Source organism: Oncorhynchus mykiss, chromosome 20 (genome assembly GCF_013265735.2).
Source record: "Oncorhynchus mykiss isolate Arlee chromosome 20, USDA_OmykA_1.1, whole genome shotgun sequence".
Lineage (NCBI taxonomy): Eukaryota > Metazoa > Chordata > Actinopteri > Salmoniformes > Salmonidae > Oncorhynchus > Oncorhynchus mykiss.
In genome coordinates this window covers 7,698,087-7,718,652 of record NC_048584.1, presented here as the reverse complement: position 1 = coordinate 7,718,652, position 20,566 = coordinate 7,698,087, and the positions used below count along the sequence as shown (strand labels likewise).

Below are 20,566 nucleotides of genomic sequence, written 5' to 3'. Positions count from 1 at the left end.
TTTTCTGCCCTTCCCTCATCTCTCTGTCTCCCTCCCTCCCTCATCTCTCTGTCTCCCTCCCTTCTCCATCTCTCCCCCTATAGTTCTGCAGTTAAGACTTCAGCAGAGGAGGACTCGAGAGCAGCTTGCAGACCAAGGCATCATGCCTCGTGAGTAACACTCTTTTACACACGAAGTCATGCGCATGTGCACACACACACACTCACACACACACACACACACACACACACACACACACACACACACACACACACACACACACACACACACCGCTCATAAGTGTGTGTGACACCATGTACTGCATTACTATAGAGAGTGAGAGAGAAAGAGCGAGAGAAAAAGAGAGAGATTTAACTTGCAACTGACAACGGCAATGAAACACGACACGCTACATGGGCCTCGCTTCTACGAGCTGACGCACTTACCTCATGATAACACAACGTAGTCCTTAACACTGTAACCAGAGACCCATCTATCCTGATAACACAATGTTTAAGCTGATCTAGGATCTAGACCTCTAACCCCATAATATGTTATAGCGGATATATGATCACCTCTGTGATCTATGTGGAAGCCATGAATCATCTTGGACAGTGAGACAGTAAGGGAGTATCTGACAGACAGGCAGGCAGGGAGACAGGTAGGTAGAAAGGGGCACACACACACACACACACACACATACACACCCACGAAACCGGTATATTTCATCTGCTCATAAAAGTAGGGCTATATTACAAACTGGCTAACGTCTGTGAGAGAAGCCAGTCGCGAGTCATCTCCACTATACAGTCCAGAGTTGTAGCCTGTGTGAGTGCACTTGTATGAGTATTTATAAACCGGCTGCAGGCTGGGGTTAGGGGGTTGTAGTGTAGTATGGAGGGTTGTTGAATGCTATCTCTCTGGCACGGTTTGACATTCGTTTCACTGGGGCTCCAGCAGTGAGATAACCAGTGGTAAGTGTGTGTGCAGGGGGAATTCAATCCAGAGGCCTAGCACTGCCACAGTGTGTGTGTGTGTGTTTGTGTGTGTGTGTGTGGGGGGGGGGGGGGGGGGGGGGCTGCCCATGAATGTGTGTTAATAGACGGCACTCAGAGAAATCTTCAAAAACCCTTTCCATGTGTACTGCGGACCTCTCGCATACAATCAGCAGATAAACGGCCAATCGAAAAATTCTTCTGAAATAGTATTTGCCCTGTCGACCAATCACGTTTCCCCTAGCTGCTTTATCTCCGGCAGACTCCCAGAAACTGATAGGCCATGCTGGGCCTCTGGATTCCGTTCCCTCGCACACTTACCACTGGTTGCACACACACACAAACACACACAATGTATTATCCTTCACAGGACAAGAGACTAGGCAGCCAAATCCAAGCCGCTCACAGTGTGATGGAGAGAGAATGTGATTTCTCATTCTGTGCAGTTTTATTATGTAAATAAGGCTCATATTTAATCATATTGTTTTTCAATGTCAATCATTTTTGACCGAATACCATTATCAGTATTGTGTACAAGTACAAGTACAAGTGTGTGCGTGTGTGATTGCATGTGTGTGTGTGAGATGGACACGGCGTAGGGTGTGTGTATATATTACCCAGGGAACATCTGGTGTTTATTAGTATCCCAGAGTGCTGCTTCGGCCTCTCAGGGCTCTCTGGCTTGTGGCTGGCTGAGGAAGAGTCCACACACTTGCACTCACCCACACACACACACCCACCCACGTACGCACGCACGCGCACACACGCGCACGCACACACACACACACACACACACACACACACACACACACACACACACACACACACACACACACACACACACACACACACACACACACACACAGAGTGAGACACTGCCTCTCAATCTGACGTGTGGTTGGCAGAGAAGGAAGGGTCCACACACTCTAAGTCCTCTACTCCTCTAACACGATAAGTGTGTCGTTTCACCACAAATCTCCATTTCCCTAGATGTGGTACTTTTTCTTTATTCCATAGGGCCAATGGAAAAACTATGATTAGTACTGTATAGTTTATTCTCTGCATTAATAGCACCATATACTGCACATAGGATCGGGATCTGAAGTGAGGTTTGAATTAGACAGAAAGTAAATAGCGGGTTTTAGTTTAGCTTTAGGATGTTTTGACTTGGTGCCAACTGTAAAGTAGACTGACTCCTACCACAGGGTATGTTTCTATAAGAGATAATAGTCTGGAGTGTAAAAACACTAATGCCCTGCTGTGTTGTTATTCGGTGTCTGGACAGTGCTTAAATTGTTGCATTTGGAGAGTGATGTAATCTGCAGCTCTAACGTCACGGAGAGTGTTGTTATATGTTGTTTGTACAGACTTTATATTACGTGGAGAGTTGATATGAAGGAGCTGTGTTGTGCTGGAGATTATTTTATGTAGTCTTCATGCATCTCTATAAAGCTTCTGCAGCCCTTATGTCAGGTTAGAATCATGTACGAGTCAGAGTGAGAGAAGTGGACACAGTGAGTGACAGGCCGGGGCAGATGGTGTATTAGCAGACGGTGATCTCACCATCGCATCCCATGTGGCTGGTTAGCAACATGACCACTGCTATGCCAGGACAAACCATGCCAGAACAGACCAGGCCAGCAGGTGATCCCTGTAACCTCTAGGGAAGGGCACAGAAGGCCCTAGTCAATTGCTCATACATCTTTCCTTTCTTCCTTCTTTCTACCTTTCCTTTCTTACTGCCTTCCTTCACAGCAAAATCGCCCGTGTTCATATCCTGGTGAGGGCAGTTTTGGTGATGATGTGGTGTTCCTTTGTGCCACTATGCTACTATGGTATTGCTTTTTAAGATGTTGTTATAAAAATACTGTTGTTCAATCAGGGTGTCAAATTGGCCAGTGTTACCCAGTGTTGGATTTTCAGTGTAACATTTCTAGAGTTGATTCAGTTGTTAAATTTACTCTGTAAGTGTTAAATTAACACTCATTGATGTAAAAGAATGCCAGTGTTGGTGTTAATAACCAGTGTTAAACCACAACCATGACCATCATTATTATATTTCTCAGGTTGAACCTGTTGCAGGTTGATTTTTACAATTGTTTGTTTCAATATCTATGTTTTTGCATGTACATTGATTGATTGATTGATTGATTAATCTTATGCTAGTCAAATATAAATAACATACATTTTGATAAACAAATCCAATGTTACTTGGATTTATTGCACCCATTACTGAACTGGTTGTTCCAGTTTAAATGCTTTAAGTAGTCTCATATCTTAGTCTTCCCAACCCAGCAGCCATTCTGAATGCAGGTTGTGGGTGAATACACATTCTTAATGTTGGATATCCCCACTCTGGCTGGATTTCAAAAGGAATTACACATCACAGCATAATGTGACTTGCAGGCCTGATGTGACCTGTAAACCATGAGTTGCAGGCCATTGTATTAGGGTAAAACTAGGCCTTAGAAATGATGTGTTGTTTTGTATTACAATTTCATGATAACATATTCATTTAGGATCACACTTGGTGAAGGCCACTGGACTGAAAATGGATGAATGAAACAACCATGTCTCTGTCACAAATACAGTCATGGGTGGTAACTCTACAAGTCACTCAAAAGGCAAGACACTCTGGGAAATATGCAAATAAGGCTTCACACTAAACCGTTTGCTAATTTAACACTGAAAAGTGTGGACCCATATAGACAATGAACCAGTGTTAAACTTAACACTCTCTGTGGATTTAACACTGGAGAATTTGCTGTAAGGTATCAGTGAACACCATACCTCAGTACTGTAGCCAGACATTTGTTGCAATTATGAATTTCTACACATTTTTTCATGGGGCAAAGATAAAAATGTTCCGTTTTAATGCTAATTCAAGCTAAAATATAGATGTGTTGACTTGTATGCTAAATGAACAAATGAGGTAGGGAGTGGCATGGTACATATAGCCATAGAAGCACAGTGACATATGCCTCAATGCGGTCATATTTATGGCTTATTGCGGATCTTGCTTTCAGTTAGTTATGTTTTGACGTTCCCAGGAGAGGGAACGTCATTCCAGCACTGCTTGCTAGGAATTCTATCTGATGGTGTTTGCATATTTAGGTAAAAAGACAAATAGTTCCTTGTTTGAAAAGGTGGGTGGAGTACTGAAAAATCTGCATTTAAGTACAAATACTGTCACCTAGATTGTAATTTACTCAAGTAAGAGTAAAAGTAGCCCTCTTAAGAAACTACTCAAGTAAGAGTGAAAAAGTATCCGGACAGAAAACGACTTACAATTCATGACCACAAACATGTGGACACCTGGTTGTCGAACAACTCATTCCAAAATCATGAGCATTAATATGGAGTTGGTTCCTCCTTTGCTGCTATAACAGCCTCCACTCTTCTGGGAAGGCTTTCCACTAGATGTTGGAACATTCCTGCTGGAACTTGTTTCCATTCAGCGACAAGAGCATTAGTGAGGTCGGGCACTGATGTTGGGCGGTTAGGCCTGGCTTACAGTTGGCGTTCCATTTCATCCCAAAGGTGTTTGATGGGGTTGAGGTCAGGGCTCTGTGCAGGCCAGTCAAGTTCTTCCACACTAAACTCGAGAAAAAAAATATATATCTGTATGGACCTCGCTTTCTGCACCGGGGCATTGTCATGGAAACAGGAAAGGGCCTTCCCCAAACTGTTGCCACAAAGTTGGAAGCATAGAATCGTCTAGAATGCCATTGTATGCTGTAGCGTTAATATTTCCCTTCACTGGAGCTAAGGGGCCTAGCCCGAACCATGAAAAACAGCCCCACACCATTATTCCTCCTCCACCCAACTTTACAGTTGGCACTATGCATTCGGTCATGTAGCGTTCTCCTGGCAAACCCAAATTCGTCCGTCGGACTGCCAGACGGTGAAGCATGATTCATCACTCCAGAGAAAGCGTTTCCACTGCTCCAGAGTCTATAGGCGGCGAAGTTTACACCACTCCAGCCAATGCTTGGCATTGCTCATGGTGATCTTAGGCTTGTCTGAGGCTGCTCGGCCATGGAAACCCATTTCATGAAGCTCCCAACAAACAGTTATTGTGCGGACGTTGCTGAGCTCTTCAGTAAGGCCATTTTACTGCCAGTGTTTGTCTATGGAGATTGCATGGCCGTGTGCTCTGTTTTATACACCTGTGACCAACAGTTGTGGCTGAAATAGCCGAATCGACTAAATTGAAGGTGTGTCCACATACTTTTGTGTATATATGTAGTGTAAGTGCTAGCTACAAATCAAATGTTTTACACCTGGTAAATTGTGACAGCAAACATAAAGAACAACCACTTAGTGTAATCTTGTGGACCCCAGGAAGAGTAGCGGCTGCATTAGCAGCAGCTAATTGGGATCCTTATAGAAATGCTAAATTGCAGATGTCCTCCCTCCAGCACAGGTAGTCTCCAATGAAGACGGACATCAAACAAAGTCCATAGGCTGTACAGTTTCAATGATGGTCCTTTTCAAAGTTGTCTTAATATTTACTGTATCAGTGTGTTCAATTTCATTAAAAAAAGGTAATTGGTACTCAAGAGTTTGGAATCAAAATGTCAATAGCATGAATGAACATTTATTTCACAATAGAATTTCAGGTACATGCGATGGTGAATGCGTACTAAAAGGATTTACACCAAGTGTGATGTACCTTTCATTTTGTACTCAGAATGGAAGACCAAGGAGGATCAGGTAGGTGTTACAACAGCCAAACAACATCGAAATGTCACTATCAATCATGTTACTAGTATGCAAAAAAGAGACCCATTTCAGCATGGGATTAAACATCAAGGTAGGTATTCAGGTAAGAATCATGTGAGTTATAAATGATCAAGCAGTGCAGATATCAATTGCCGAAGTCAACTCAATCATCTTTTTCCTGCCATGGTGGGATTTACCCTCTGTCCTCCTTCTCTTCCCAACCGCTCCTTTACAGTTTGAAGGGTCTTTCACTTTCTTGGCTGGCCCATTCTCCTCCCCTTTAGTTTAAATGTACTTAAGTACATGTAAACGCATTACTTTTAGCGTGTTACTACCCACCTCTGCCTGTTTGGAACACAGACAAGAAGAGAGCATTAAAAAAAGATGGGCCCGGACCCAACCCGTACCTACGTGGCTGATGTACCTTTAACACTGACCTAGTGTAAAAATCGAATTCTAAGGTGTTGAATGCAAGTAGTCCAGTAGTTTCTCTATTTGGAAAGGATATTGATCAGTGATTGTAACCAATAGCCGTACTCTGGACTAGATAGATGTAACTATAATTTGTGGTCTGTACAAAATGATGACTTGTGGTCTGTACAAAATGATGTTTTAAAATGTTCTGTCAATTCTTAATGAGACGGCAATAGTTCTTAATTAGAAGGAGCCGACGAAATATGCTTAATATCATTCCATTCAATTGTTTCCCTGCACATAGTCCAGATTTCAGCCATCAATGAAAGATTTGACCAAATCAGTGGTTACTATTTCTCTCAGTGGTTTAATCAAGCTAGCTCAGGCTACAGCTCATCAGCAGGTTATCCATCCTACTGAAAGAGAAGAATGGATATTGGGCCAACCCAACCCAGGATTATTTGTATAGGATTAATGGGCAGTGTGTGTGCAAGGCAGTCTTACCCATATCACAATATCCCTTTGAATTATCTCTAACCCATTTATTTATCCATTGGAGGAAGTCTGTCAGCTCACCAGCTCTGACACTTAGGCATTAGGGCTGAAATTTTGGGAGAACTCCTTGGAACAGGGCTCGGACCAGGACAAGTATAAGTCGTCAGTGGATGTTTTGCCACTGGAGATTTAGATGAGGAGCAAGCCCAACTGGCCTTAATCAACTCATATGCAAAAATGTTAATAGTCAAGGGAGTTAATAGTGTGGTTTTGCTTGCTGTGTATATGTAGACCCGGAGGGGGACATATCGTCTGTGGAGGCTCAGCTGAGGCTGAAGAGAGCTCGCCTGGCAGACAACCTCAATGACAAACTGGCCCTGAGACCTGGCCCCATGGAGCTGGTGCACAAGAATATAATTCCCGTAGACTCTGCTGCCTTCAGACAGGCAGCCGCCACGACAGGTATCACTGAGTGATCGGAGGCCCTTTGCACGTAACACCTATCTGCCTGTATCTTGACGTGTGTGACTCACAATCACCGGTGTGTGATTTTTGACACGTAAACGTGTGAGTTTGGTTTTAAATTAGTTTTTGAGTTTGAAAAAGGTGTGTTTTAACTCTTTAGTGGCCTGGAAATAAGGCTATGCAGCTGCGGTGAAAAACTAACCGATGGACCTAGACTAAACATAGTAAACATGTTTAAAGGCAAAGTGCAGTCAAAACCGTGATTTCCTGTGTTGTGTATATACGCTGAGTATACAAAATATTAAGGACACCTTCGTAATATTGAGCTGCTCCCCCCCCCCCCCCCCCCCCCCCCCCTCAGAACAGACTCAATTCGTTGGGACATGGACTCTACAAGGTGTCGAAAGCGTTCCACAGGGCTGCTGGTCCATGTTGACTCCAATGCTTCCCACAGTTGTGTCAAGTTAGCTGGATGTCCTTTGGGTGGTGGACCATGCTTTATACACACAGGAAACTGTTGAGCGTGGAAAACCCAGCAGCGTTGCAGTATTTGACTCAAACCGTTGCTCCTGGCACCTCCTACCATACCCTGTTCAAAGACACTTAAATATTTTGTCTTCCCCATTCACCCTCTAAATGGCACACACACACAATCCATGTCTTAATTGTCTCAAGGCTTTAAAATCCTTATTGAACCTGTCTCCTCCCCTTCATTTACACTGATTGAAGTGGATTTACCAAGTGACATCAATACGGTATAATAGCTTTCACTTGATTTACCTGGTCAGTCTGTCATGGAACGAGCAGGTGTCCTTAACGTTTTGTACACTCTGTGATTATTTCACATTACGAGGTTGGAATAATACTGTGAAATTGTGAAAATGGTGATAATGACGTTTTAGTGTAAGAGCTGTTTGAATAGACCGCCTGAAATGTAAGTGTGTTTTGGCTGGAGGGAGTTTTGGCCTGCCTGGCGACATCACCAGCCGATATAAGTTATTGGTAACACTTTACTTGACACCCATGTCATCACCTTATGACATGGTCACAACCTGACATAATATGGTCAAAACACTGTCATGACACACATTCAGACCTGTTGTGACATATTGTATATTACATTATTTTATGTCTGGCTACTTGTCAACAGTATGTTTATTTTATATTTTCTGAAATTTAACATATTAAAGGATCATTGGAATTGCGCACACATTGATGTCATACCTACACCTTCTCCAACGCTCTGTTGCTGATGACTGGAATGAATGCTGGAGCAGATTTCAGGAGCAGGACAAAGCATGAGGAGCAAGAGTGCATTGTCTTAGTCCAAGTAAAGTGACACAGGATGGTCATAATGCTTCATGACAGTGTCATAACGTGTATTTTCTACAAGTGATTTAAAATATGAGGAGAAAAAAACACGACTGTAAAGAATTCCTTGCAACAACAACAAAGGAATTAAGAAGCAAACTTTCAAATGAAAGGACATTTCTTGGCAGGGAAAAAAACACATTTGAATAAATGTGGTTTGACACTCTTATGTAGGTGTCATAACCAGACCAAAAAATAACGGAATATAAGTCACAACAGGTGTAAATATATGGGTCATGACAGTGTTATGACCATATTATGACAAGTTCTGACAAGTTAACGTTTGAAAAGTTAATCGACCAATAACAAATTGAGTTTCAAACCTCTGCCAATAACAGCTAGTTTTCAGGTTACATATCCCTCCCATTAGGCTGGTCCAATTAGGCCCTCACTTCCAGACAGTCCTAGAAAAATGTTTGCTGGACAAATTGCTCTTTGTTTCTTTTTGACCATTTTAATTTAAATAAAGATTATATAGCAGTTAGGTACTTAATTGTTACCCAGAAATGATTTGATATTGATACACTGAACAAAAATATATATAAAACATTTAAAAAAATATATAAATAAATATATATATATAAAATATAAAATATAATGCAACATGCAACAATGTCAAAGGTTTTACTGAGTTACAGTTTATATCAGGAAATCAGTCAATTTAAATAAATAAATGAGTGCCTAATCTATGGATTTCACATAACTGGGAATACAGCTGTGTGTAACGATCGTCGTATGAAGGAGTGGATCAAAACGCAGCGTGGTAAGTGTTCATGATAAATTTCATACTTAAAACACTCAAACAAAAATAACAAATAGGGAAAACCGAAACAGTCCTGTCAGGTGAAGACACTAAACAGAAAACAACTACCCACAAAACCCAAACGAAAAAGGACAACTTATATATGATCCCCAATCAAAGACAACGATAGACAGCTGCCTCTGTTTGGAACCACACCAACATAGAAATAAAGAAACTAGAATGCCCACCCTAGTCACACCCTGGCCTAACCAAAAGAGAATAAAAACCTCTCTACGGCCAGGGCGTGACAGTACCCCTCTAAAGGGGAGGGTCCGGGTGGGCATCCCTTTACGGCGGCGGCTCTGGAGCGGGACGTAGACCCCCCTCCGCCCGCAGATCCCTCCACTTTGGTGGCGGCCCTGGTGCATGGACCTTCACTGGAGGAACCGGGCCACAGATCATCGCCGGAGGAACCAGACCACCGATCATCATCGGAGGCTCCGGACTGGGGACCGTCGCCATAGGCTCCGGTCTAGGGATCGGCTCCGGAGGCTCCGGACTGGGGACCGTCGCCGCAGGATCCGGACTGTGGACCGTCGCCACAGGCTCCAGTCTAGGGATCGGCTCCTGAGGCTCCGGACTGGGGACCGTCGCCGCAGGATCCGGACTGGGCACTGTCGCCACAGGCTCCGGACTAGGGATCGGCTCCAGAGGCTCCGGACTGGGGACCGGCTCCGGAGGCTCCGGACTGGGGCCCGGCTCCGGACTGGGGCCCGGCTCCGGACTGGGGCCCTTCGCTGGAGGCTCCGGACTGGGGCCCGGCTCCAGAGGCTCCGGACTGGGGTCCGGCTCCAGAGGCTCCGGACTGGGGACCGACTCCAGAGGCTCCGGACTGGGGACCGGCTCCGGACTGTGGCCCGTCGTTGGAGGCTCCGGACTGTGAAACGGCGCCGGAAGCTCTGGACTGGGAACTGTCTCCGGAAGCTCTGGACTGTGGAGGCACACTGGAAGCTTGATGCGTGGGACCGGTACCGGTGGCACCGGGCTGATGAAACGCACCTCAGGGTGAGTGCGGAGAGGAAGCACAGGACATACTGGACTGTGGAGGCGTACTGGAGGTCTAATGTGTGGGACTGGTACAGGTGGCACCAGGCTGAATACACGCACCTCAGGGCGAGTGCGAGAAGGAGGCACAGGACGTACTGGACTGTGGAGGCGCACTGGCGGTCTGGAGCGTAGAGCTGGCACAACCCGTCCTGGCTGGATGTTTATTTTCACCCTGCAAATGCGGGGCGCTGGCACAGGACGCACTGGGCTGTGCAGACGCATCGGAGACACAGTGCGCAGAGCCGGCGCAGGATATCCTGGTCCAAGGAGGTGTACTGGAGCCACACCATAGAAATAAATAAACTAGAATGCCCACCCTAGTCACACCCTGGCCTAACCAAAATAGAGAATAAAAACCTTTCTATGGCCAGGGCGTGACACTATACATCTGTTGGTCACCTTAAAAAAAAGTAGGGTTGTAGATCAGAAAACCATTCAAATTGCCATTGACAAAAATGTAATTGTGTTTGTTGTTTGTAGCTTATGCCTGCCCATACCATAACCCCATCCACACCATGGGGCACTCTGTTCACAACGTTGACATCAGCAAACCACTCACTCACACGATGCAATACAGCTGTCTGCTATCTGCCAGGTACAGTTGAAACCGGGATTCATCTGTGAAGAGCACACTTCTCCATCGAAGGTGAGCATTTCCCCACTGAAGTTGGTTCTGATGCCGAACTGCAGTCAGATCAAGACCATGGTGAGGACGACGATCATGCAGAGGAGCTTCCCTGAGACGGTTTCTGACAGTTTGTGCAGAAATTCTTTGGTTGTGCAAACCCACAGTTTCATCAGCAGTTATCTGGGTGGCTGGTGAAGAAGCCGGATGTGGAGGTCCTGGGCTGGCATGGCTACATGTCCTGGGCTGGCTTAGTTACATGTGGTTGTGAGGCTGGTTGGACGTACTGCCAAATTCTTTAAAACAACGTTGGAGGCGGTTTATAGAAGATAAATAACTAAATTAACAATCAACTCGGGCAACAGCTCTGGTGGTTATTCCTGAAGTCAGCACGCTCCCTCAAAACTTTAGACATCTGCGGCATTGTGTTGTTTGACAAAACTGCACATTTTAGAGTGACCTTTTATTGTCATCGGCACAAGGTGCACCTGTGTAATAATCATGCTGTTTAATCAGCTTCTTGATGTTCCACACCTGTCAGGTGGATGAATTATTTTGGCAAAGGAAAAATGATCGGTAAAATGTGGGATATAAACAAATTTGTGCACAACATTTGAGAAAAATAAGCATTTTGTCGATATGGAAAATTTCAGGGGTCTTTTATTTCAGCTTATGAAACATGGGACCAACACCTTACATGTTGCGTTTATATTTTTGTTCAGTATTAAAAAACGGCTGGATTGGGCCTTTTAAGTTTACTGTGAACCACAAGCAACCGAGAGCATGCATTGAATTGCATGCAGTTCAGCTCTCTGTAGAGTTGGTGGTATATTTTGCAACATCATAGCTTCCCTATTGAAATGATGTGGCAACCATAGAACACTATAAAAGCATACTATTTCCTAAACTGGCCAGAAAACCCATTCTGGAAATGGATAAGGATCCCTTAACCTTGGGCATCCTACTGGGACATATTGAAATGTTTCTCTTACATCCAAGTATGTTAGTCCTCCCCTTTATATCATGCCTTGGTTTTTGTATACGCTGGTTTTCTGTTTTCCTCCTCGGGCTCTTCAGTAAACATATTGCGTAAGGTCAACACGGGGCTGAAGCGGCGAGGTTTACTCTACCTCCCTATGAACAGGGAGGATGCTTATTGAGACAAACAGCAGCTGTATTTGGGTCCACCCTTCTCTCAAGAGAAGTGTGTGTGTGTGTGTATGTGTGTCCCTCCCCCACTTCTCTGATTTATATGGCTCCAGTGAGTCACCTATGAAGGTATCTGATTGGACAAGGCTGTTGTTCAGCTGTCTGCCACCTCCCCTTCACCCCTCTCACACACACACAAACCTTATATATCACGGAGACCCCCACCCGCTCCATCCTGCAATGCGATGACCTCTTCCATTTCTTTATCATCTTTGACAAAATATTAGACCTCTGACATCCAGTTGCAGTCCTTGCTGACAGAGAGATGTTATGTGGAGGAACTCAGGATGTGGTTAGTTTGAGACGATCATGCATCAGAACATAATAATAGCCCAGTAACAACTTGTTCTGTCCCCATGCTAGTGTCCTTTCTGTGACCGAGTGGGACTAAAGTAGACAGCCCTACCCAGTCAGGTGGTCCTGAACCTGTGTGTGTGTGTGTGTGTGTGTGTGTGTGTGTGTGTGTGTGTGTGTGTGTGTGTGTGTGTGTGCGTGCGTGCGTGCGTGCGTGCGTGCGTGCGTGCGTGAGGAAGGGAGGGAGGGAGAGAGAGCACAAAGAGAGTGCAGAGTGAGTGCAGAGTGAGTGAGTTCAATACCAACAGGTGGTAGGAAATAACACCCAGGCCTGTGCCGCTGTGTGTGTGCAGGCCCAGCGTGCCACAGAGCAGGGCTGATGGTGTGATTGAAACCAGGGTCTGCTCTTGGCAGGTCACATGTTCTCATTCTAAAAGAGAGTCACAGGCACGCGCACACACACACACACATTACCACTCCTCCCCTCTCCTGGCTCTGTCCCTTTGTTAACCTCAGGCTCTGCTCCTCCAGATAACATAGTCTCTAACAGCTAAACCAATCAAGGCTCTGTTCACTATCACTTCAGCCAATCAGCCAAGTGGCCATGTCAATCTCTGCCCACTGCAGAGTAGCACCTCAGGGCTAAGTGTTTCACTAGGTGACAGTGACAGAAGGGCAGTGTGTGAATACTGATGTTATACAATGGAACGGATATGGACTGCGTTGTACAGAGCAATGTGCAGTGGTGTCGCACGTAGGCAGTTCTCAGACAGCCACATACTAGCTACATACACACATTCACATCTCTCTCAGTAATACACAACCCTGCAAAAGTCCAATGAATGTTATGTTTGAACCTCTGGAAATATTTAAAGATATGAACAGACTTACGTCTCAAAATCCTTCAATTCTAAACCCTCTTTGCCAGTATCTTGTGGTGTGTCAGGTTTCAGTCCTCTGTCTCTCTGCGTGTGGTTAAACTGCCTCCTGTGTGGTTCTCTGTAGTGAACCACATCAAGTTCTCATCCCCTCCCTCTCTCCTCCCTTCTCTCTCTCTCTCTCTCCTCTCTCTCTCTCTCTCCTCTCTCTCTCTCTCTCCTCTCTCTCTCTCTCACTCTCTCTCTCTCTCTCTCTCTCTCTCTCTCCTCTCTCCTACCTTCTCACTCTCTCTCTCCTCTCTCCTCCCTTCTCTCTCTCTCTTCTCTCTCTCTCTCTCCTCTCTCACTCTCTCTCTCTCTCTCTCTCCAGTGAACCATGGGAAGTTTCCTAAGCAGGAGGATTCGTATGCGTTCGAGGAGGACAGCAGCAGTGACAGTCTGTCTCCAGAGCAACACCACAGTGACGAGTCCCAGGGGTCCGCATGCCCCTCCTCTGAGGCCATGGGCAGCACCCCCTCCTCCTCCTCATCACCAGCCCTCACTAGCCCTAAACAGGTAATACTCCTCCTCCTCCTTACCTCTCGCCTTACCCAAATAGGTCCATCGTCCTCTCATTTCCTCTCCATCACCACTTCCCTCTTCTCCTCCTCCTTACCTCTCGCCTTACCCAAATAGGTCCATCGTCCTCTCATTTCCCCTCCATTACCACTTCCCTCTTCTCCTCCTCCTCCTTACCTCTCGCCTTACCCAAACAGGTCCATTGTCCTCTCATTTCCCCCCCATCACCACTTCCCTCTTCTCCTCCTCCTCCTCCTTCTTGATAATGTATCATAACATAAACTATCCTCCATGAATAAACACACTAGGAACAATAGGTGCACCAAAGTCTGCCCTATGCGTTCACAAACATACCCCAGTCAGTTATGCGGTAATGAGTCAATTCAAGCAGGGAGCTAGGTGAAGTCTGCCATCTTGTGGTGGCTGGGAGAAGTACAGTGTCCTCCCCTGGGTTCTCTTGTGACCGTTGGAACATGTGTGACTGCTCTTTGGCACGTGTCACATTCCTCTATGCCAGTCTGTCTGTCTCACACAGACACAGTATGCTGAAGGCTACTGCTTCCTGTGTTTTATCATCTCAGCGACTTCCTGCATTCTGCACCACTCTCCCCCCACCGTGTGGACAGAGATGATGACATCATTCCCAACGGTCACTGGAAGCTTCTGCCATAAACTGTTTTTATTTTAAGTGTTTACCCAAAGTCAGCTTGGGCTTAGTACCTAATTCCTATTTTCAAATGATTTAATTTACATGTTTTATATAAACCAATACATTTTCTTTGAATTCATCTTATTGTTTTATGGTGGGCCAACCACTGAATGTAGTTAACATTTCCTGTATTCATGTCTTCCTACTGACTCCCTGTCTGCATTTGTGTTCCAGGGGTGTCAGAACAGGGACCCGTCTGATCAGAGCAAGGAAGATGGCTTGTCTGCGGCTAACAATGGGCTGTCTGCCACCCCACCCATACCTGTCCCTGCCATAGTCAAGGTAGGAACAAACACTTTCCTGTCGTACTGACCTCTTCATAGCCAAGATGATGCATCCCATTAGAAAACTTCAACTTGTATTGCGTATATTGTATGTTCTCACTATTTATCCCATTGATTCTACAGTCCAAGACATCGGACAAAAACCGCCACAAGAAGCCCAAAGACGTGAAGCCCAAGGTGAAGAAGCTGAAGTACCACCAGTACATCCCTCCGGACCAGAAGCCCGAGAAGTCTCCCCCTCCCATGGACTCAGCCTACGCCAGGCTACTGCAGCAACAACAGCTCTTCCTACAGCTGCAGATCCTCAGCCAGCAGAAACACGCACACACACACTCCCAGCATACACACTCCCAACACACACAGGCCCATGCACATCAACGGCAGCCTAGTTTCAGCTACCAGCCCCTGCACCAGCCAGTCCAAGCCCAAAAGTGAGTACCCTGGATGGGGAGATGGTCTAACTCTAACCCCATGTCTCAAATCTGACCTTCAATGTATGACCTTCAATGTACATTCTGTACTACAGTACATTCTGTACATTCTGTACATTGAAGGTCAGATCTGAGACGTGGGGTTAGAGTTAGACCATGAATGTTGAATGTTCCATAATATTGTAATTTTTTTATCTTTATCTCACGAAAATCGAATGTTTTCCTATCTTTAGACAATCCAGTGAGCAGCTGACAGTGGGTAGCTCCAGTGTTACTACTAACATGATCAACAGCAGCTCGTCGTCTCCAGTTAAGACCACATACTCTGGTCAAACCAGCATCTCACCAGTCAAACCTGGTCCTCTGCCACCTAACCTGGATGACCTGAAGGTAGGTACTCTGTCCATAAAGCGAGGGATATATTCTTTATTACGGGTTGGAAAAAGAACTCATATACTGTAAGTGTACGATTTTCAAAATGCAAGCATCGAATGTCTTTCCTCTACCCCTCTATCCGTCGCTATATCTCTCTCTCCCTTCATCTTACAGGTGTCAGAGCTCAGGCAGCAGCTTCGTATCCGGGGCATGCCCGTCTCAGGCACCAAGACAGCCCTCATTGAGAGACTCCGCCCCTTTAAGGACCCCACCTCAAGCCCCTCGCATTCAGGCTCCAATGACATCACCACGGTCACCTTCCCTGTCACCCCCACGGGGTCCCTGTCCTCCTACCAGTCCCCCTCCTCCTCCAGCGCCCTCTCCCAGGGGGGATATTACCCTTACCCCAGCACCTCCTCCACCCCACCCATCTCCCCCGCTTCCTCAGACCTCTCCCGTAGCGGCTCGCTCCCAGACAGCTTCAGCGACGTGCCCATGTCCTCTCCTCCACAGTTTGGCCTCCAGCCGTCCCCGGCCCAGCTCAGCTCTGAAGAAGGCCTGGGGGGAGGGGGTCTGAGTGGGGCAGGACTACGGGGAGGTGAAGGTGGAGGGATGGAGGGTCTGGAGGCAGAGAAGGATAAGATGTTGGTGGAGAAACAAAAAGTGATCGAGGAGCTGACGTGGAAGCTGCACCAGGAACAGAGACAGGTGGGTAAACGCACTGTTCAACTCAATAAAATGTTATTGTCCTTAAAGGGCCATTCAAGGCTAAGCTTACCTACTGTTAACACCTTGTTTCACAATAGGTGGAGGAGCTCAAGATGCAGCTGCACAAGAGGAAGCGTTGCCATGGCGCCACACATGAGGGTGTCCCGGCTCCGTCCCAGCCCCACCACCTGCACCTGCAGCAATCCCCCTCGCTGATGGGGCAGCACTTCTTTGGAGTGACTGTCAAACAGGAGCCCATGTCCCTCTCCTCCAGCTGCCCCCTCTCTTCCCCCAAGCACCTCAAGAGTCCTCCAGGAAGCTGCATGGAGGGGATGGGCCACTGCGGTGCCTCTCTGACCAATATGGGGGGCCCTGGTGGGCAACGATGCCTGGACTCAGTCCCCTCCTCTGGAAGTCCCTCTGGCATGTCTGCCTTCCTCAGCCCCCAGTGCTCTCCTCAAGACTCGCCCATCGCCAAGACCTCCAGCAGCTCCCAGCCTTCCTCCCCCAACAACCCCTACCTGCTGTCACCGCCGCTGGGCAGAGACGGGTGTAGCCACTCCCTCAACCAGACCAGCACCAGGCCCCGCAACATGCAGGTAGGCCTAAGGCAGAGCGCTTGTTATGAGTCTTTCCAAGAGACAATGGTCTACATGTACTTTATATGTTGGCTCTAAAATGTTCTTTATATTGTGTCCGTTGTAACTCTGTTCACATGACTATTGATTGATAGCTTGGTGGTCATGAGAATTATGTATTCCCTCCTAACAGATTCAGCAGAAGAATGGAGGACAGGCTGTGAACTGCTCCTATCCCTCTGACCAGAGACGTCTTCAGTCAGTGTTCCCCAACTCGACCGACAACGGCCTGATCCACAGGGTCAACACTAAGGCTAAGAACCCAAACATGCAGCAGAAGGCAAGAGCTATTATTCTGTCTAAACTTGGTCTGTAGCGGTTGAACATGGTTGTGTCACATGACTGGGTATCCACCATCACATTCACTTAACCATTTTTCTGCTTTCCATTCATTTGTTGCTTCTCTCTAAAACTTCCATCATGAGGTTCATGGTACTACTCTTCACAACTTAGCAGTTCGGATTCAAGCAGATCTCTCCGATGAGCTAGCTAGCTCATTTCACAAGAACTCCACAGCCCAAACTTCTTTTTTTTAAGCATCTTGTTTTTATCAGGATGCATAGAGGTTTTCTTACATATAAGTTACCACACTATACTAAAATCCTAGCTCCATTTTCTTATCAGTAATACAACTTTTTCGCCTATTTTTTCATATAGATGGCAATATTGCCCTCTCCCCGGCACGTTGGCCAAAAGTGCCCAGTCTCAACCCCGGCCTTCTGTAGCTCAGATTCAACTGCATTCGACTCTAGACAGCCCCCTTGCTATGAGGATGCAGTCAAGCAGGTAAACTAAATTATACACCCGAACTCTGCTCCTGATCATGGCCAGCCAACTCAATTTGTTTCATTGTTGTAACCTCTGTGGTGTCGCTTCGATTCCCGCCTTCTATCTAACTTCCTTCCTTCTCTCTCTCTTTCTCTCTCTCTCTCTCTCTCTCACCTGCTTTGCACCTCTTTGTTCATCCATCCATTGCTTTATCCATCACACTTTTTGCACCCTTGACCAAGTTTGACCGGGTTTCTTCAGAGCTGACTGCTTTGTGGTTGTGTCATTTTGAGTTGTGGTTGCCCCAAGTGCCTTATAGAACATTGTAAAAAATATATCAATATCATAATGTTAAAACCTTCATCATGAAACATTATCATTGATAGCATTAAAAATCCCCAACATGGTGCTAAAACTGGGGACATGTCTTTCAGATGTGTATTTTTTTTACAAGGTGTTGATAAAGTACGAATGTATTGTTAATCACATTCTTATTTTTGTTTTTTAGCAACTGACTAGGAGTCAGCAGATGGATGAGCTTTTGGATGTGCTCATAGAGAGTGGAGGTGAGTGAACTGATTCCCGAATCAGTCTCAATGTGTGTGATGTATATAATGTGTAGTCTTAGAAATTGGAAGGTGATATAGCTGTCAGTGCATGTTGTGGCCATGGTTATGAATGAGCAATGGCTTTGTAACTGCAAGCAATTTAGTTTCAATCCCCTACATAAGGTACTAGTCAGTTTGCCTCCCTACATACCATCCATCACCGCTTAGTTACGTAACTCCAGATTTCCCTCTTACATGGGTATTAAATCACACTCTGTGCTGTGACTCCCCCTCCCCCCATCCTCTTCTCTTCAAGAGATGCCAGCTAACGCCAGAGAAGAGAGGGAGAGGTCCTCTGTAACCAAAGTTGTGCCTCACATTACAGTTTCCCCTGGAACCACCTGCCTCGCCGTCCCAAAGTTCAACCAAAGACACTACGAACACCTGCCCCCCTCCCAGCTCAACTATGACCACACAGCCAATCACATTGCAGACAGCCACCTGGAGAACCTGCTGGGAAGCCCCCTAGGCCGAGGGGGCGAGGTCGCCCTTCTCAAGATGGCTGCCGAGGAAGCAGGGGAGGGGGAGGAGAGGGGTGATGGACCTGAAGGCTACCCCAGCACCAATCACCACCACCCTCACCAACACCCCCACCAGGACAAACTTCTCCCCAACAGGGACCTGATGGAAACGCCAACGCCTCTATCTGCCATCCACCCCATCAACGCCAAAGTGTCATCCGTGGCCGAGGCACAGGGGATGGTCGGCATGACGTTCAGCGAGTCGCCGTGGGAGACGATGGAATGGCTGGACCTGACGCCCCCAAGCTCGGCTACGGGGTTCAACTCCGTCCCGGCCGCCGGGCCAAGCATTTTCAACACAGAGTTCCTGGATGTCACAGACATCAGCCTGAATACAGCCATGGACCTTCATCTAGAGCACTGGTGAAACACCAGAGACTGGCTATGGAGCAGCTAGCCACTATCAGCTATCCACTAGCTGGCTAGGTACCTACAAAAAAAAAAACACAGCAGACGACTAGCTAGCTACTAGCTAGCTACCTAGAAAACACGAGACTATAGTGTCTAGCTAGCTCCCCAAAAGACAAAGGAGACTAGCTAGCAACTAGCATCCAGCTAGCAAAAAAATTGCTGGGTTAGATACTGACCAGAGACACTGACCAGCAACTAAAAACACACAGCAGGAGACCAGCTGAAGATATCACACCAAATTCGCCTTGGTCCCAAAACCGGTTCCAGATAACCTTACAATGGAATTTTAAGTGCAACGATTTACCAAAGAACACAAGTAGAATCACACAGAAATGCCATATAGTTTGTTGATAACGAGCATTGAAACATTTTTTTTTTTTTTTTTTACATGATCTTTGTCTTCTTGGACAATGATGCGCACAACTACCGAAGCAGTATGACTCTGGATAGATCCATGACGGATGTTCATTAAATGAATGCTATGGACGAAAAAAATATTCCAACGTTGCCTTATGAGAAGTCTATAGGATTTATGCAAGTAGTTTCTTACAGTTGTAAGTCCTATGCCGCCTAGACTTGAAGACGCATATTTCGACAATCAATGTATTATTTGTGAAGAGAGTGTCTATGTTTGTATTACTGGAAACCAAAAGAAGACAATCTTAATTGGATGAAATCGAATGCCAAATTTGTAAATATTATATGGTTACTGACAGAGGCAAGTTTAGGTCTGCATAATTGTCAGTGGTGTGGGAGAGAACACGTTAGAAACTATCACAAAGTCATATTTATCATTTTAGTATGTAGTTTGATATTTTCAATGTAAATGTTTAATATCTCACATTTTGCGCCTTGATTATTAGCCTAGAAGATTGTCACACTTTGCTTAAGCCTAGAATTGATTTGCAGGGAAAGCATTTAGTTTGCCATTTCATGCAAGTGCTCGCGTAGGTTTCTTCTCACGCTGAACTGGCATATTTATTCACAATATTATATTAAGATTAATACTTAGCTTTAGTCTGAAAACCCATTTGTCACAGTTTCGATAAAAGGGGCAGTGTCTTCAGATGCAGTAATGCATGGATTGTAGGAAGAGACAGCAATATTTCACTCAGTTTGTGCCTTAAATACTTCACAATAAGAATCTCTTGGCATTTCAAAAATGAAGCATTTCCTGACTATGTCCCCTCACACCAAACAATGTAGCCATTACTTGGGCCACACAAAAAGCATTTACAATAATTCAAGACCTGGTA

At 45.9% G+C, this 20,566-nt stretch overlaps 1 protein-coding gene across 5 annotated transcripts in view; it reads left to right on the top strand.

Moving 5' to 3' along the window:
• myocd (myocardin) overlaps nucleotides 1–19,368 on the top strand; it is a 136,997-nt gene extending 117,629 nt beyond the window's left edge. For 2 of the 5 annotated variants that reach the window (XM_036955691.1, XM_036955693.1), the window contains 11 exons: nucleotides 84–149; nucleotides 13,670–13,854; nucleotides 14,741–14,848; nucleotides 14,974–15,281; nucleotides 15,515–15,671; nucleotides 15,831–16,364; nucleotides 16,463–16,963; nucleotides 17,136–17,282; nucleotides 17,660–17,788; nucleotides 18,279–18,336; nucleotides 18,635–19,368. In XM_036955691.1, the coding sequence (XP_036811586.1) occupies nucleotides 84–149; nucleotides 13,670–13,854; nucleotides 14,741–14,848; nucleotides 14,974–15,281; nucleotides 15,515–15,671; nucleotides 15,831–16,364; nucleotides 16,463–16,963; nucleotides 17,136–17,282; nucleotides 17,660–17,788; nucleotides 18,279–18,336; nucleotides 18,635–19,266 (2,825 nt within the window). In that variant the 3' untranslated portion in view covers nucleotides 19,267–19,368. The remainder of the gene's footprint in view (nucleotides 1–83; nucleotides 150–13,669; nucleotides 13,855–14,740; nucleotides 14,849–14,973; nucleotides 15,282–15,514; nucleotides 15,672–15,830; nucleotides 16,365–16,462; nucleotides 16,964–17,135; nucleotides 17,283–17,659; nucleotides 17,789–18,278; nucleotides 18,337–18,634) is intronic. The other 3 variants (XM_036955692.1, XM_036955695.1, XM_036955694.1) reach the window with 3 other exon arrangements.
• The last annotated feature ends 1,198 nt before the right edge of the window (nucleotides 19,369–20,566 follow it).